A 16,830-nucleotide genomic window follows, 5' to 3' on the forward strand; every position below is an offset into this window, starting at 1 on the left:
ATTACGGCGGCTACTTCCTATGGGAGGGGAAATTATTTTAGGCGGCTTTCCAGTCCCATGTGCTCCTTTAATCTGAGTCATATGCAAGAAATATTTATTGAGGGTGGAAGTCTCCCCATAGGTGTGTTTTAAGTGCAGGCCGCACCGGAGCGCTCCAGTTAGCTCCATAAAGCTGCCTTAAAAGAACATGTGTAATGCGCTGTCTCATTTGCTTTAAACTGATTTCTCATTGCAAACAAACAAACCCCCTACAAATATCTGCTCTCCTGCATCACCAGCCTCTGTTGCCAGGCATGCTCCGAGTACTTGGGGACGCCACCATTAAGGTGGTGGTTTTCAATAGAAACTTGGCATTTATCATAGTGAGAGCATTATCTTCTCAACAGAAGCTGACAATTTGTCCTATTCCTCCCTTGAGAGAATCCAGGAAGATCGCATTTGCTTCCCCGGCCTGCTGTTTCTCCTACAACAACATTTCTTTGCCTGGAAAGAAAATATTGTGACTCCTTGCCATATTCACTTCATTAGCATAAGAGGAAAAAAAGCCAAATCCTCCCATTGGCCTCCCCCAACAGTAGCTCCAGCTGGGCTAAATCTAGCAAGATCTTAGAGACAGGACTTCTTTGGTTCAGGATTTGTCACAGAACTGATGGTTACAGAGGCATGGGGCAGACACTGGGAGGAGCCAGAAACAAGTCCTTGAGAAACTCAAAACCAGGGGCACCTGGGTGGCTCCGTCAGTTAAGCATACAACTCTTGATTTTGGCTCAGGTCATGATCTCAACAGTTCGTGAGTCCGAGCACCACATTGGGCTCTGTGCTGACAGTAACGAGCCTGCTTGGGATTCTCTCTCTCTCTTTCTCTCTCCCTTTCTTTCTGCCCTTCCCTTCTCACTCTCTCTCTCTCTCTCAAAATAAACTTATAACAAATAAAAGAAATTCAAAACCATCCATTGAGCACATTAGGAAGGGCATCATACAGATTACCGTAGGGAATTTATAGGAGAACGAATCTGGCGTAAGTTAGCAGTTTCGGACTTCGGATACACAGGGTGTATGTGTGTGTGTGTGTGTGTGTGTGTAGGGGAGGGGTGCACGCAGGGAGGGGACACTATTACTGAGCACCCACGTGACAGACACTGGGCAAACCTGTCTCTTTTTATTCTCACGGCGCCCCTGTAAATAAAATTGTATGCCCACTTCACAGACAAGAAATGAGGCTCCACAGAGCAAAATCACTAGCCCAAGGCTAACAGCCAGTGGTGGCCTCCAGAATCAAGTTCAGGTCTACCTGAGTCCAAAGTCCAGAATCACTCAACTCCATCCCACACGACCCAGACAATTTCCAAGAGCCTGGCAATAAATGTCAATGGCATCCCCCTGTTCTTTCGAGAGGGGGAAGAAAGGTACCCACAAACGAGTTCTCTCTGTCCACAGCCAGATTTCCCAACATCAGAGATGTCTGTGCTTCGGCTTAACAGTGATGGAGCTGTTTTTTTCCGCCCAGCCTGGATGATCACAAAACGACAAGTTGGGGAAGAAACTGCCCAGCGCTGACCTAGTGCCCCCACCCCAGGAAGCCCTACGCACCTAAGAGCCAACACGAATCCCACCGCAGACCCGACCTGATACCTCCCGCTCAGCAGCTCCACTGCTTGTCTAAGAGCAAAGATAGAAGAACAGGGGAGACGGTGAGACACGAAAGGATACATCCCATTCTTACCCTTCTCTCATCCATCCCTTTCCCAGGGCAGCTGGGTGTCTACCCTCTACACCAAGATCCACCTGAAAAGCTACCTGCTCCGTGAAAGGCCACGCTGGCCAGGTCCGCCCTGCCCGGGAAGCCCCTTCAGTTCCATTAAACTTTTACTGCAGGGTAGACATAGCTCATTTAGGGGCCTGGCTGGCTCAGTCAATACAGCATGCTGCCCTTTATCTTGGGGCTGTGCATTGGAGCCTCACGTTGGGTGAAGCGATTACTTAAAACTAAAATATTTTTAAGGGGCACCTGCCTGGCCGGCTCGGTCAGTGAAGTGTGCGACTCTTGATCTCAGGGCTGTAGGTTCGGGCCCCATGTTGAATGCAGAGATTGCTTAAAAATAAAATCTTTCAAAAATAAATAAATAAAATCTTATAAATAAATAAATAAATAAATAGCTCCTTTATCCCGGGTTCAGGGGAGTGATGGATTCCACATAAAGAAATGTTCCAGATAACAGAATATACTCTGTATATACTCAGATAACAGGATATATTCTATATCGCTTAAAGCCTCGTTTTTAAAAAGAAAAACTAATTCCACCATGTGAAACTCCTTCTCTCATGAGTGGCACAGCTCTGCCTTCTGATACAGAGGGCCCATTCATTCTGCCACTGTTTGCTGAGCACTAACTACCCCCCAGGCACCGGGCCAGTCCTGGGGCCACACGGCGAGTCAACAGACCCAGCTCTACCCTGGTGCAGTGGACCGTCTACTTGGGGCAAAGAGGGTGCATGTGTTTGACTCTTGTCTTGATAAACCAAGATTCCCATTATGGGTTCGCTCAGTTGTTGGTTTGTTTTCCTTACGAGACAATCTGTCATTATTTTTATTATTTACTTGTTTGCTCTTGGCTGGCCCTCCCTGACCCCATCCGAAAACTTAAGTGACACGTGAGCAGGGAATCTTGTCTGTTTCGTTCACCGATGCGCCCTTGGCTCCTAGCTCAGTGCCTGCAATTCGGAAGATAATCAAGATCTGGTGAATGAATCAATGAACAGTGAATGATGCACGAGGCTCCAGACAAGATGCCTTCTGGACCTAATGAGGAAGGATGGCTATTTCCATGCACTAAATGGTCCCACAACGTGGTACTTTTAAAGATCGAAGTCTTGTTTGTTTTTATAGGGTTTTTTTCCCCTCCTCTTTACACTGAGTTTATTAACATCTTCCTACCCTTTAATAATTGCGATAAATTCAAAACCAGAAAACCAAGCTTATTAGAATCACATGTAAAGGAAAAGGAAAGAAAACTTAAATGAGGATGTGAAAAGCTCTCTCAAGAGGCTAAATAAACTCAATAAACAGATTAGCGAATCAATATATATAAATATATTCTTAACAAACATCAGCCAAATGACATTGGGACAATTTCCAGACAGTATCTCCTACCCCCACCACGAGTTTAATTCTTCAAACAAGTTTAAAGAGTTCATCAGCAGGGTCCAACCAGAAGAACTCTCTTTTGGCCCAAATCAGTTCAACGTGTTTTCCATCAAGGCCAGAACAACTCGAAGTGAATTCCACAAACTGGAAGCATCCGGGTAGCCGGACCAAAGTGGAGGCGCACGCCGCAGAAAACGACAAGACACTGAATCTCCACCTTTAGGCTGGGAGGACCCAGGAAAGACTCCTCAATCTGTGTGACCCATAAGGACGGGGGGACGAACTGAGTGGTAGGCCGACCCAGAGGAAAGATGGAAGAGCCCGTGGAGTGCACAGGCGCGCGCGCATGCGTGTGTGTGTGTGTGTGTGTGTGTGCGCGTGTACGCACGCACGTGTGTGCGCGCGCACGTCAAGTCGGGGCTACTGCACGATAGAACAGGAAAGGCAATTCCAGAGGCTGAATCTGGGTCTCGGAGGATAAAATTTACAGCAGCCAGGGGTGCCTGGGTGGCTCAGTTGGTTAAGCACCCTACTTCGGTTAAGCACGCGACGTGAGGTCGTGATCTCACGGTTCGTGAGTTCCAGCCCCACATCAGGCTCTGCACTGTCAGCTCACAGCCTGCTCTGGATCCTCTGTCTCCCTCCCCAGCCCAGCTTGTGTGCCCCTTGCCCCTCCCCAGCTTGTGTGCACTTGCTTGCTCTCTCTCTCGCTCGCTCTCTCTCAAAAGTAAATAAACATTGGGGCGCGTGGGTGGCGCAGTCGGTTAAGCGTCCGACTTCAGCCAGGTCACGATCTCGCGGTCCGTGAGTTCGAGCCCCACGTCAGGCTCTGGGCTGATGGCTCGGAGCCTGGAGCCTGTTTCCAATTCTGTGTCTCCCTCTCTCTCTGCCCCTCCCCCATTCATGCTTTGTCTCTCTCTGTCCCAAAAATAAATAAAAACGTTGAAAAAAAAAAAAGTAAATAAACATTAAAAAAAGAAGTAGAACACATCTTTCTACATTTATTTATTTTTGATAGACAGAAAGAGACAGAGCACAAGTGGGGGAGGGGCAGAGATAGAAGGAGACAGAATCCAAAGCAGGCTCCAGGCTCCGAGCTGTCAGCACAGAACCCGGGGGGGGGGCTTGACCCTACAAACGGCAAGATCATGACCTGAGCTGAAGTCAGATGCTCAACCGACTGAGCCACCCAGGCACCCCAGAACACATCGTTCTATTAAAAAAACAAAAACAAAAACAAAAAAAACTTACAGCAGCTACTACTTCTCACATTTATTAAGCACTTAGGTCTGTTTCTGGCAGAATGCTAAGAACTTAGAATACAGGTATTAGTGCATTTAATCATCATGACAGGCCTATAGGGTAAGTCCCATCCTGATTTCCATTCTACAGATAAAGAAATTGAGGAAGAAAGAAATTAAATGACCTGCCCAAGGTTACAGAGCTAATAAATGGGTGAGTTGAGTTTTATATCGGACAGTCTGAGTATAAAAATTCCCCGCCCTTATTACCAGGCAATAAGCTAAACAAGGGGGTCGGCAAACTATGGCCGAGGGCCAAACCCAGCAGCCTTGTGGTTTTGTAAATAAAGTTTTATTGGAACACAGCCACAGCCATTTGTTTTCATACTGTCTATGGCTGCTGTCATTCACGCTACAGTGGCAGAGCTGAATGGCTGTGAGAGACCATCTGGGCCACAAAACCGAAAATAGTTATTATCCGGCCCTTCACAGAAAAAGTATGCCAACCCCTATGCTGAACAGAAGTAATTCTCAATGTTTCTACCCAAGTATTCCTAATGGTCAAGTAAATTAGGGGACAGCCCAAATGACTGGGGACAGAGGCTAATGAAGCCAGCAGCTATCCTGAAATGTCTCCAAGTCTCACGGGTTTTCAAAAACAATTATGCAAATTTTGCATTCTGTGCCATAATATTTCTTCTAATATAATATGTTTAAAGCAAAACAACCATAAAGTCCTAGTTTCCTGGAAGGTGTGCCACAGTAATCCTACGGCACTGCACGCTGCTGCTCGTGGGCACTGCATACGCCTGAGGCAGGCGGCCCAGTGTGAGTGGCTCAGGTGGAACAGCAAACCCAGGACCTCTGCACCCTGGGCCTACTGCAACCCAGCTGAGGTGTCCTGAGCAGGTCATTTACACCCTCCCAACCTTCCTTTCCTAACTTTAATTTTTTTTTTAAATGTTTACTTATTTTTGAGAGACACACACACAGAGCGTGAGCAGGGGAGGGGCAGAGAGAGAGGAGACACAGAATCCAAAGCAGGCTCCAGGCTCCGAGCTGTCAGCACAGAGCCCGACGCGGGGCTCAAACCCACGAGCTGTGAGATCATGACCTGAGCCGAAGTCGGACACCCAACCGACTGAGCCACCCAGGCGCCCCATTTCTTTCCTAACTTTAAAACGATGAAATCGTCCTACCTCATGGGGCTGTCTGGACAGATAGAAGCCAAAAGACACATGAAAGCTGTCAACAAACAGGAATCTCGGGATCTGAGCACAGCTGCCAACTTCGCTGGAACGAAGAAAAGCTACGACACCAAGAGAGCCTCCTTTTTTTGCTACAAAAACACATATATCAAGGAAGGAAATGGGGGTGGTCTTTTTAAAAGATAAAAATCAAAAAAAATTTCTTCCCTATCCGCGAATCGGCCAAGTCGCTCTGAAACTCCTCCAGCAGGTGTCTGCCCGGTGCTCACCCTGCCCTCCACCCACCCCTCCCTAAGAAAGCTGAGAAGCAGACCAGGAAGGCCACCTCTGGTCATCCCATAATCTTATTTAGATTTCCTGAAGTGAAAAGCCCCCTAAACCGTTTTCTTTCTTTCCAAATACTAACACTCTACAAACAATAAGCAAGTCTGGAGATATTTATCTCCGCTGTCAATTATAAAAGACAGTCGGGGAGGGCGGGGCTGGGGGCTGGGTGGTTCAGTCGGTTAAGCGTCCGACTTCAGCTCAGGTCATGATCTCGCTGTTCCCCAGTTCGAGCCCCGCTTCGGGCTCTGTGCTAACAGCTCAGAGCCTGGAGCCTGTTTCAGATTCTGTGTCTCCCTTTCTGTCTGTCTCTTCCGGACTTGCACCATGTCTCTCTCTCTCTCAAAAATAAATCAACATTAAAAATGTTTTTAATAAATAAATAAAATAAAAGACCATGAGCAAGCTCAACAACCAAAAATCTCTAATTCACAGCGAACCCGATGGCACAAATTGCATCTTCTGCTACAGACCACCTGAAAACTGACTTCCTGTAAACAAACCACTCTGCCGGGTTTTTTAATCGAATGAATGCCTTATTTTGCTCTTTAACTACAAGGAACTCACTTTTCCCTACACGGGGCAGAATTTTTTACTTTCAAGAGACGGAGAAATAATCCCCAAGTAGGAGCCCAAAGGGTCCTACACTCCAAGTCAACGAGGAGCGCTTGCCCCAGGCCTGCGGGTCTGTCGGGGGCGGGGGTGGGGGGGGAGGTGGGGGGGGCGGGGAGTCCTGCCTTCCACAGGCCAACAGCTTGTTTAACAACTTGCAGATCCTGTGCTGGCTCCTGCCCGCAGTGGCCTAGTGAAATCGGAAAGGCAGACTGTAAAAGGGTCTGAAGTAAGCGTTCTGGAACACACAGGAAGGAATATTTAAATCTGCCTGCAGGTGGTCAAAGAAGGCTTCAGCCCCTGTAAGAGTTTCAGGACAAGTGTCTCCACTTTTCTTGCCTCCCGTTTATTCAGGGCGACCAACTCATTCTGCTCTGTATGTCCTAGGTTCCTGGAAACTCGTGTCCTAGGCAAATCAGGACAGTTGGTCACCCTACTTTTATCCAGCCCTGCTCTTCTCCCTACCATCAGGGATAGGTCAACAATATTCATTGTTTGCCTGCAGCGTGTTGTGTTGCCTTCCATCTGCCTCGGGCCTCCCACCCCCCACTCGCAACAAGTAATCCCCAACCCTTCCCAGTCACCGCCCCTCCATCCAGATTCTTCCATCCTGGAAACGTTCCCTGTCACACAAACGCCCCACGAAGAAGAAAGAAAGAACCGTCACCCAGGCTGCGGAAGGTATGTGGGCTCATGGCGAAACAAATCCCACTTTGCCAGGAGCTCCACTCTAGGAGGACAACACCAAGTGGAGCAAAATGGAGACAAGGATATACAAATTCAATCTATCAAATCTATTTATTTTATGCAAAGTTTTCCCGGTGCTTATTAATGCCAGCTTTCCCTCTACCATTTAATCTCTGCTTCCATTTCATTCTTGGAGGCCTGTGATTATTCTAATTCAGCATTTGGATGACTTCATTTCCGCTCAAGTACACCCAGGTCAACTTGGATAGAAAAGAAAGAGGAGGAGAAGAAAAATAATCAGCTAAAAGCTATTAAATATCAGCCGTGTGCCTCATGATTGGTTTTAAAGGCAGTGGTGAGGTTAGCAACAGTCAGAAACTCAACCCTTCTGCCTCTTTCTGCATATTAACATTTTTCTGGGGCTCTCACTCCTATGGCTTCGAATGTAAATAAAGTGCCGATTGGCAGCCCGCTTTTAGCTAATTCACAAACACCAAGTCTGAATATACAGAGCTGTAAAAATTTAGAGGGTGGTAACTTGACAGATCCGGCCGTTCTACAGAGAGACCAATTCTCAGAGGACAAAAGAAGGGGGGAAAAAAGGAGAGGAGAAAGAAAGAGAAAAGAAAAGCATACGCGACCCATGTAATGGGGTATCCAATTGACGGGGTGGGGGGTAGGCAGGAATCTCCATATCAATGTTCACTCCACCAGACAATGGAATGCGGTTTCTATGCCAAGTCTAAATGAACTGAGCGTTCTCTCCCATAAGAACCACTCCTTGCACCCACTGGCACAAGCTTGAACCACGGTTTCTCAGACACTTGCCATTCCCACTGAAGTGCGTCCAGGGGGAGAAAGGCTTGCTTTCTCATGCTAACAACTCCATTGTAAGTGACGTCTTCAGAGGCTGCCAGGAGGGCTCCGGGAAGGTGAGCTGCTGGAGGTGCTTGAGACCCCTTCCCCTTTCACAGCCCCCCACCCCCATCCAGGGCTCGTTAACCCCTTCCTGCCTGGGGCCCCCTAGAAAAATTCAGTAAGGATGAACCAAGCGGGGAAGCACAGTTAAACAGCCAAGCCGGAAAGTTCGGGCCTTGTGGCTCTACCTAACTACGCATATGAACCATGGAATTTGATTAGCATAATCTCAAAGTTTTCCCAGCTTGCTACCCAGAAGGCATCCTGTTTTTCTATTTGTGTATTTTAAAACACTGTTAACACAGCAATAATAATGTCTGTCTGATGCATTTGCCCAACAACGGCTGGCTATATTTTATACACTAAAAAGGAAATGTGAAGTTTTCCTAGAAACCTACTATTTCAGGAGCCCCTTTTTTAAGAGAGAGAAGAAGAGAGAGAGGGAGGGAGGGAAGGAGGAAAGGAGGAGGGAGGGAAGGAAGGAAGGGAGGGAGGGAGGGACGGAGGGAGGGAGGGAAGGAAGAAAGAATTTAGAAGTCAGATCGCAAGGTTGGAGTGCCCAATCAGTTTCTAACTCAACTCCTTCCACTGGCTGCAGCAGCAATCCAGCCACAGAGGAAAAAGTTCATCAGGAAAACACAAAGTTGTTTGTGTGGTAGGAGGGTTTACCTGCACAGCCCAAGGATCACATTACTTGTGGCTACTGCCTGTTTGCTTGCAGGCACCTGGCCTAGGAAGCCGAGGCAGGCAGATGAAGGCGGTTCTCCTGTTTGCTCACTTCGACTTTTTGCACTCAGCAGCTCTGCCAGGGGTCAGGGGGCAAATAAAGTCCCCTCCCCCCTATGACACACTTCCGAAGGGAGAGACTGACACAAACCAGACAGAGAATTAATAAAACATGAGGACAGTGTTGGCCTTGTTCTGGGTTATTACAGGAAGAAAATTTAACACAAAAGTAGCCTTCAGCACGGCCGGCCAGGGAGGGGAGAGCAAACGGGGCCCTTCCTGGTCCACTCCGCGGCCATAATTCAAGAAGGCCTGAGCAACCTCAGGGCTCTCCAGAGCAAGGACGAGCAGAGGACAGGCGAGGCTGGGACGTGCCGGCCACTTTCCAGTGAGTCCACCCGGACAAACCACTTCAGAAAACAAACGCCTCCTGGGAGCTTTGGTGCCCACAAAGGACACACGGGGACTTTTGTTTTCCAGGCATGGTCTGAGAGAACCGCACGCCGCACGGAGCTCCATTTATCCACAACACACATTTGGAGGTGATAAAACATTACCTCGGAATCACAGTCCACCGTCAGGAATATGGTAAAGTTGCTTATTTATTTTCTCACAAATCTCTTGCCTTTCAAATTTCAAAGGCTTTATAATATTTTTATGCTAGATCTTAACTCTCCTCACACATACTGTATCAAAAGGACTATCTGAGCAGCGGCCGTGAACATCCCACCTGCACGTAAAACCCGGAGCTAGAAAATAATAGGTGTCAAACCCTTCCTTAGAGCTCACTCTCCGACGATGCCACACACAAGCGGGATAAACGAAAAGATCTCATCGTATTAAAAAGCCAATTCATTCTTGCTTTCAATTTTTTTTTTTTCTCCAAAAGCTTTCAAGCACTGTTCTCTGTTCACTCTCATAGGCCCACACACAACCCCGATCCAATAAAAGGACACCGAAGGCCCCCTTCCACCTCGCTTCCGCGGGGCTCCCCTCGGACGGGGCCTGAAGGGCTCTAGGTCTCCACGCCGTTTCCTTGAAGGCCTCTCCTGGCCATCCACCACAACAAGGGGCTGGCCCAGGAAGGGGTTAAAGCCCTCATGTCAAACCGCAAACTCGGGCACTGGCCCAGAAGGGACATGGGAACCGGGGCCTCCGAGTGATAAAGGCCGGATTGTAGCAGCCCACTGAATTGGAAATGACTTGTAGGCCTAATGAAACAGAACTTTGGCAGTAAAACAGAATGAAAGGAACCAGACAATAAAAGGCTGGAACAAAGGGTGCAGAGTCGCTTCGGCTTAGCAAAATAAGCTCACTTTGTTGGTGGGGAAAGCCAAAGCCGATTAGGATAAACCAACGACTGAGCGTAAGTCTTCCAAACTAATTACACAGTTCACCATGTGAAGTATAATTGGAAGCCTCCAGATGCGGGCTGCTTGGCTTTCACAGGAGTTACATAAAGTGAGAATTACCTAGCGAGCCCGGCACCGAGCAGCCCTATCATCGAGGTGAGCAGCTGAAAGGTGCAGATCTGCTCCATCCGGGACGAAGCCGAGAATTCATTAAGTTTAAAGGCCTCTTTTTGATCTCCAAAATCCTATAAGTGAGAATTTAAGAAACCGGTACTTGAAGGAGGGGCCGAAAGGGGAGAAGGAGGAAGCCCGCACACTCGGGGCTTCTTTGATCCCAGTGCTTTTTAATTACCAAGCCGGGCTCTTCCGGACGGCTATGCAGGCAGAATGGCGGAGAACCCTGCGATCGACTGTCTGGGTCTGTACGTGCACAGCGAGAGCACCATTCATGTGCCACTTTCCGGAATAGTCTGTGTACATCATGCCTGTACGTATGAAATCGTGAGCACAGATAACGTCCACCAGGAAACCTGAAGCAGTGAAATAAATTACTGCACATCAACATTCTTGACAAATGGACAAAACCCGCTCCGTCCGAGTACAGGCTGCTTCGTGGTGAAGCGAGAGAGGGGGGCTTACAAACAGCAAAGAAGAGGCTAGGTTGTACAAAAGTGACTGTCTGGGCTCTCCCCAGCATGGACTGTGTGATCTCAGACAACTCCCTGACCTTTCTCAACACCAGTGTGGCCATCTGCGCGATGGATATTCCACCTTTCTTGCTTGGACAGCCTTGAGAATCGAATTTTAGAAGGCATCAAACAGCTTAGCACAAAGCACACATCCCCTGAAGTCAGAAACATCAACTTGTAGTAAAAGAAGCTCTTGTAGTAAAATCTGAACTTCACAAATTCTGAGTCTTCGTTTAATTTAGATCAAGCGCATGTAAAAAGGAGTTGGAAATACTCTACGGATCCCTAGATCTTACTCATAGGATGAAGATTCCGGTTTATAAATAGCAGCTTTTTCCAAATAGAGAATCCCTTCACTGTTCCTGCAACTTAAAGTCCAGAAATTAGCTCCACCACAGTTATGACTGTTTCACTTACTCTCTCACACTTGGTACTATTGAGAATATCTTGCTTTAGTTATGGTCTACAGATGCCTTATCTATCTATCCAGCCATATACCCTCCTACGTATGTTTATTTAAACACATTTTCTAGATTATTAAATTTGCAAGCTTGAAACCAACCTTAAGAATAACCTAGTTCAGGAGTTGGCAAATTACGACCCACGAGACCAATGCGGCCCACCGCCTGTATTTATAAATAAAGTTTTATTGGAACACAGCCACATCCAATTATGGATTGGCTATGGCTGCTTTCTCCACACAAGAGCAGAAGTAAATGTTTATAACAGAGACCCTATGCTCTGCAAAAGCCAAAAATATCTACTGTCTGACCCTTCACAAGTTTTCCAATTCCTTCCCTTAGATAAGAACCTGAGGCCAGGAAAGAAATGGCCTGTTAAGGTGTCACAGTGGGGTCACTGCACAGTCAGGCCCACCATGAGCACTTTGGCTAGTTCTACCTTTACCTTTCTCTAATGACAGCCATCAGAACAGCTACCCAGGGGGCGAGGATGGCCATCCAAGGTAGCAGAATCCTTATGCCAATGGCCACCCTTCATAATCTCATCTTAAATATAAACAAGTAATGACATCCCTAACCAGGGGGGTGGGGGTAAACTTCTGGGAGGAGGGTGGGAGAAAAGCACAAAAGGGTTTACAAACCTCCAATTTGAGTTATTTAAAGCTCCCGGTGTGGTGTTCTGCACCCACTCTAGTTACAGTAATGACATATTTAAACTCCCTGAGCTCAGCCCCATGATAGCAGTCTCACCCATCTTGACTGCCACCTGAAATAAACAGTTGAAGCAGCTGCCACCTCAGGCACGATGGGAAGGGTGACAGGAGTGAGGAATGACAGTGAGGGAAACCTAAAACGCGGGTGGCAAATCCTGAACGGAGGCCTGGGAGGATGGAAAGTTCTGGACATGGAAGAAGAGGAAGTAGGGTGTTTGGGATTTTTTTTTTTTTTCTTCTGGCTGCTATCCTGCCTTACCTGGGCGACCTTTATTGAGACCCAACCTCCCTGGCCCTTATTGTTCACCTTCGTCAAAGGACTGGACGACACCAAAATCCACCATGCAGGTAAAAGCAGGCGACAAATGTCCAGTTGCCAGCACTGTCCCGGGACCACAGGGGGTCATGGTCTTTCCCTTTCTTTTGCATCCTCCCCACCCCAAGTCCATCCTGCGGATTGATCCGAGGTTGGAACAGGACCCAAAGTTCAGGTTCTGCTATCGGACAGGCCTGGAGGGGACGTCTGCGTCCCACACTGCCTTTCAAGGGCGACCACGGTAGCCTCCCAGAGAAGAATTCAACGAGATAATATAAGTCAACGGCCTGACCCAGCACCCAACGCTTAGTACGGAATCACTAACACCACACCTCGCAGTTAACCAACTAAAAAGAGCCCCAAACCCCTTTACGGTCGGGAATGTGCACAAGTGTGTGAGTCTACTTCACACAGGCGTGTGTGTGTGTTCTGTTTTCTTCACCCAGAACATAAACTACCGAAGGGTAGAGTCACTTTGTCACTCTGCCGCTGGATTTACTTAGCGCCTTAAGGCCCAGTGGCAGGGTCTCTTCTCTTTGGATCAGTCTGGATTCAAATGAATTACACCAGAATCCTGAGAGGTGGTGGGTGGGCCCTGTCCAAGGGGCCACAAACATAACACCGGCCACCAGCAAGAGGAGGAATAAACCCCTCTGAAGACAGACCCAGATAATACACAGAGCATGTGCATGAAACAAGCTACAAAAATAGGAGCACAGACAACGTTACGGTTCTGAGACATTCAAAAGTCTCCTTAGTCCTTTAATGACACACCTGATAAGTTTACACAGCCTGCTGGACTCTACAAATGTTACTGCTAAAATGAACTGAGCAGCTCCAGACCCAGTGCGGGCCACGCCAGGGAAGACGGTCTGTGAACGCCTCCGTGACAACGGACAACCGTTCTCAGGGCAGGGGTGGTCGCTGCCCTGGGCCGGGCCGAAGCTCACAGAGCCTCCCACTGCTGGCAAACTGGTCCCAACCGGTAAGTGTTAATGAAAAAAGGCACAAAGTCAGAAGAGAAAGGGGGAAGCGAGAGAGAAGCCGGAGGCGGGAACGTGCGGAGAGGTGTTGCAGGTACCGGCCTGTTTGGGAAACTCTCACAGCCCATCTGGGCAGCACCGGCTTCCCTGACACCCACGAACAGGCCCACGAGATTCCAACGCAGGTTATGGCTCAAGCAAGAAACCCCGCCTGCAAACACGTCTGCAAACACTACCCCCCCTCCCCCCGGGCCTGGTTGTAACAGCAGAACTGGAGCGAAGGGGCTCACTCTCCCGAGCCTTCCATTACCCAAGCTGGACCTGTCTCATTTAATTACTTCCAACCTCTCTCCAGAGGCAGGGTGGGGCTGGGCGAGGCAAAAATCCCCCCCCCCCCCCCCCCGCCTCCCTGGTGCTTTAAATATGTCTTGAAGAGAAAGTACACGGTCACCACCACACTCAGGTATTCTCTGAAACCGGCCAGAATGAATCAGCCCCCAACGGGCAAGGCGAGGCAGGGCCACGGGGACGGCGTCTTTCACAACCGACCTGGAAGGGCAGTTAAGTGCCACTCTGAATGCAAGGCCGGCCCGGAGGAGGCTGCTTTCTCTTTGTTGCGTGTCTCCCATCCGTGCAGAAATTGACTATTACCAAAGGCAGGAAAATCTCCTTTTGGAGGCTAAATAGCAGTCACGGCACTCCTCCGAGACGAGAGCTCACAACAGGACACGCCTGGGGACAGGGTCACAGCAGCCCATCGCCTTGGGCAAATAAATAAAAGCACAGAACCTTCGGACCAGTCGGCAGTCAGCAGTGCCTTATACCACCTAGGGCAAGCGACAGCCACACAGGGGGAACTGAGTGACAACGCTTAGGACAGGCACACAGTGTCTTCTTGGGACACAGTCCTCTGGGGACACAGGCCTGTGCAGACCACCCCAAACCCGGGCTCCCAGGACAACATCCACGACTGCTCAAAGATGAGGGAAGCAGAGGGCCGGCCCAGCCACTGCCAGCCTCCTGGGACACAGCAGCCAGAGGACGGGTGTCACACAAAGCCAGCAGGGCCAGTCTCCCCACAGGCTGCCATGCTGGAGCCCTGGAACAACGTTACTTTCCAAAGCCCCAGCTCCCCCGCCAACCAAAAAGAGGCTGAATTAAGCACATCACCCATGGTTACATGTCCCATCTGTCTGTCTGTCTGACTCTGTATAACCCGCACACTCTCACCCTCCATTTCCTGACTGACTGGGAGGATTGTGTGTTGCTCCCAGCCTGTTCCAGCAGCAGAGCTCAGGGGATAATTTTACTTTTGTCTCACATACATTCTGACAGGTACGGTCCCAAGCATCTTTCCCAAGTCTCCGTGGGCATCTGACAGGGGAAGGTTCAGCCACCAAAGGCCCCCGGGAGCTTCCTCTCTTAATGCATCTTCCAGAAAGGCACAGAAGGAAGCCCAGCATCGACTCACAGGCCTCTAGCAGCTTCCGTGGGAGCTCCTGTCCTGTGAGTCACGGCCCTGCATCCCTCCCCAGCCGCTGCCACCACCAGCTCCCAGCCCAGGCCCCACGTGGTCACCAAATGGCAGCAGAACCCCACTGAAAGGCTGCTCTGTCTGTCTGCTCCTGCAGGCACGCGGGGCACCGTGCCGACCACAAGCCGGACTCCTCCATGTCAGCTCCTGACAGATTTCACTTAAATCTTGACAACCAAGTTCAAGGACAAGGTTCTCGAGGACGCAGCTGCAGCAAAGGGAGGGGGTGGGGAGAGGGCACGGCAGCCAGCCCCACGCACCACTTACCTTGCCAAACTGCTCAAAGTACTGTTTTACATCCTCCACCACTGTGTTCGCAGATAATCCGCCTACGAATATTTTCTTTGTTCTTGTGACCATCTGCAAGAAACGACACGAGGAGGGCATGGGTTAACCAGGTTATCTGAAGGAACGCTCGCCAAGATGCTGAAACAAGCCGCTTTCCACGTTTCTCTAGGAAGGCAATTCTAGATAAATTTGAGCTGCGCGGAGCGGGCCCTGCAGACATCTCAGAATGCTGGAGACAGCCACTCCGGATTTCTCAGGCCTTCAGCCCACAATCTACGAGCTGGAGTTGCATACAGACACAGAGTGGACTTTGGAACCTCTTCGGCCACGACACGAAGCTTCATTCGGATTTCCAGCGCAAAGAGAAAAGCGACACGTTCAAAGCTATTTCAAACCTGAGACATGAGAACAGAATTACGTGCATAAAAACCTGTGGCCCAAAGTGCTGTAAACTTTGTCAAGAAGAAACTGACACGTCATCCAAACGTATGGGCGGGCTGTCTACATGGAGCCGTCCCGGGTGCTGGTTTGTGTCCGCCAACAAGACAGAGGCTGACCTCCCACTCAAGGGTCACTCTCCAAGTGACCTCATTGGGCCATTGGGCCTCATTCTCCTTTCCCCTCTCGATTCCGCCATTATCCACCCTGATTCACCCTATACTCAGTCAAGGCCAGCCAATCCCCAGGTATCCAACCCTTTGTCCACACCAATCCTTCTCCCTGGAATGCTTCCCCATGCCTAAGTCTCCCATGGCAAGTTGTCACCATCCCGCAAGACCCAACGACCTTCTCCAAAATGCAAGTTATCTATATAGTCGCCACATCCAGAAGCTGTCCCTATCTCTTCCAGAACGCTGACACTGCACCCGCCAGTCCCAGCACCCACTTCTTCCCACCTAGAGCAGAAATCATTGATAATCCTGGCTTTGTTACTTTTTCCCCCAGACTGGGAATTCCCGATTCTTCTCGGTACCCTCCACAATGCCAAGTCCACGGCCAGGCACACGGAAGCCCACACCAAAATGGTGGACGCGAAAACAAACGAATGTGGTCGTGTTTCAGAATTCCACCAGTTCCAATGCAAAGGGAAAAGCTTCAGAATACAAACGGTTCAGAGAAGGAGCCAGATTTGGTAGGCGCCAAAAGTGAAACAAGAAAATAAATGTTATTCTGAACACCAAGCTTACACTGTATGTGTGTGTGTGTGTGTGTGTGTGTGTGTGTGTGTGTGTTTTAATGTGACATAAAACATTTTTTATTTAAATGTTCAAAAAAAAATGTTCAACCTCAGTGGGTACAGCGTCTCACCAATTTGGCTGCATATGGTAAAAGCCCAACGTCTTAACCTGATGGGAGAAATTCTATCACAATGCGCATGTGTATCAAGTCATAATGTTTGCACACTTTTGTCAGGGACACCTCAATAAAGCTGAGGGAAAAATGTTTGATGAGACCATTCAAATAAAAGCATGACAGGGGCGCCTGGGTGGCTCAGTCGGTTAAGTGGCCGACTTTGGCTCAGGTCATGATCTCGCGGTCCGTGGGTTCAAGCCCCGCGTCGGGCTCTGTGCTGACAGCTCTGTCTGTCTCAAAAATAAATAAATGTTAAAAAAAATTAAAAAAAAAAAAAGCA

At 49.0% G+C, this 16,830-nt stretch overlaps 1 protein-coding gene and 1 long non-coding RNA gene across 12 annotated transcripts in view; one reads left to right on the forward strand and one right to left on the reverse strand.

Annotated features, from left to right (window-relative positions):
* MSI2 (musashi RNA binding protein 2) overlaps positions 1-16,830 on the reverse strand; it is a 394,348-nt gene that overhangs the window by 244,882 nt on the left and 132,636 nt on the right. For all 11 annotated transcript variants that reach the window (XM_023244138.2, XM_023244144.2, XM_023244146.2 and 8 more), the window contains exon 6: positions 15,177-15,269. In XM_023244138.2, coding sequence (XP_023099906.1) covers positions 15,177-15,269 — 93 coding nt within the window. The remainder of the gene's footprint in view (positions 1-15,176; positions 15,270-16,830) is intronic.
* On the forward strand, positions 7,682-11,121 carry LOC109494312. The gene is made up of 2 exons (XR_002149067.2): positions 7,682-8,149; positions 9,342-11,121. It is a non-coding gene; the product is annotated as an uncharacterized LOC109494312 (long non-coding RNA).

The sequence above is a fragment of the Felis catus genome, chromosome E1, assembly GCF_018350175.1.
Source record: "Felis catus isolate Fca126 chromosome E1, F.catus_Fca126_mat1.0, whole genome shotgun sequence".
In the NCBI taxonomy this organism is placed as follows: Eukaryota; Metazoa; Chordata; class Mammalia; order Carnivora; family Felidae; genus Felis; species Felis catus.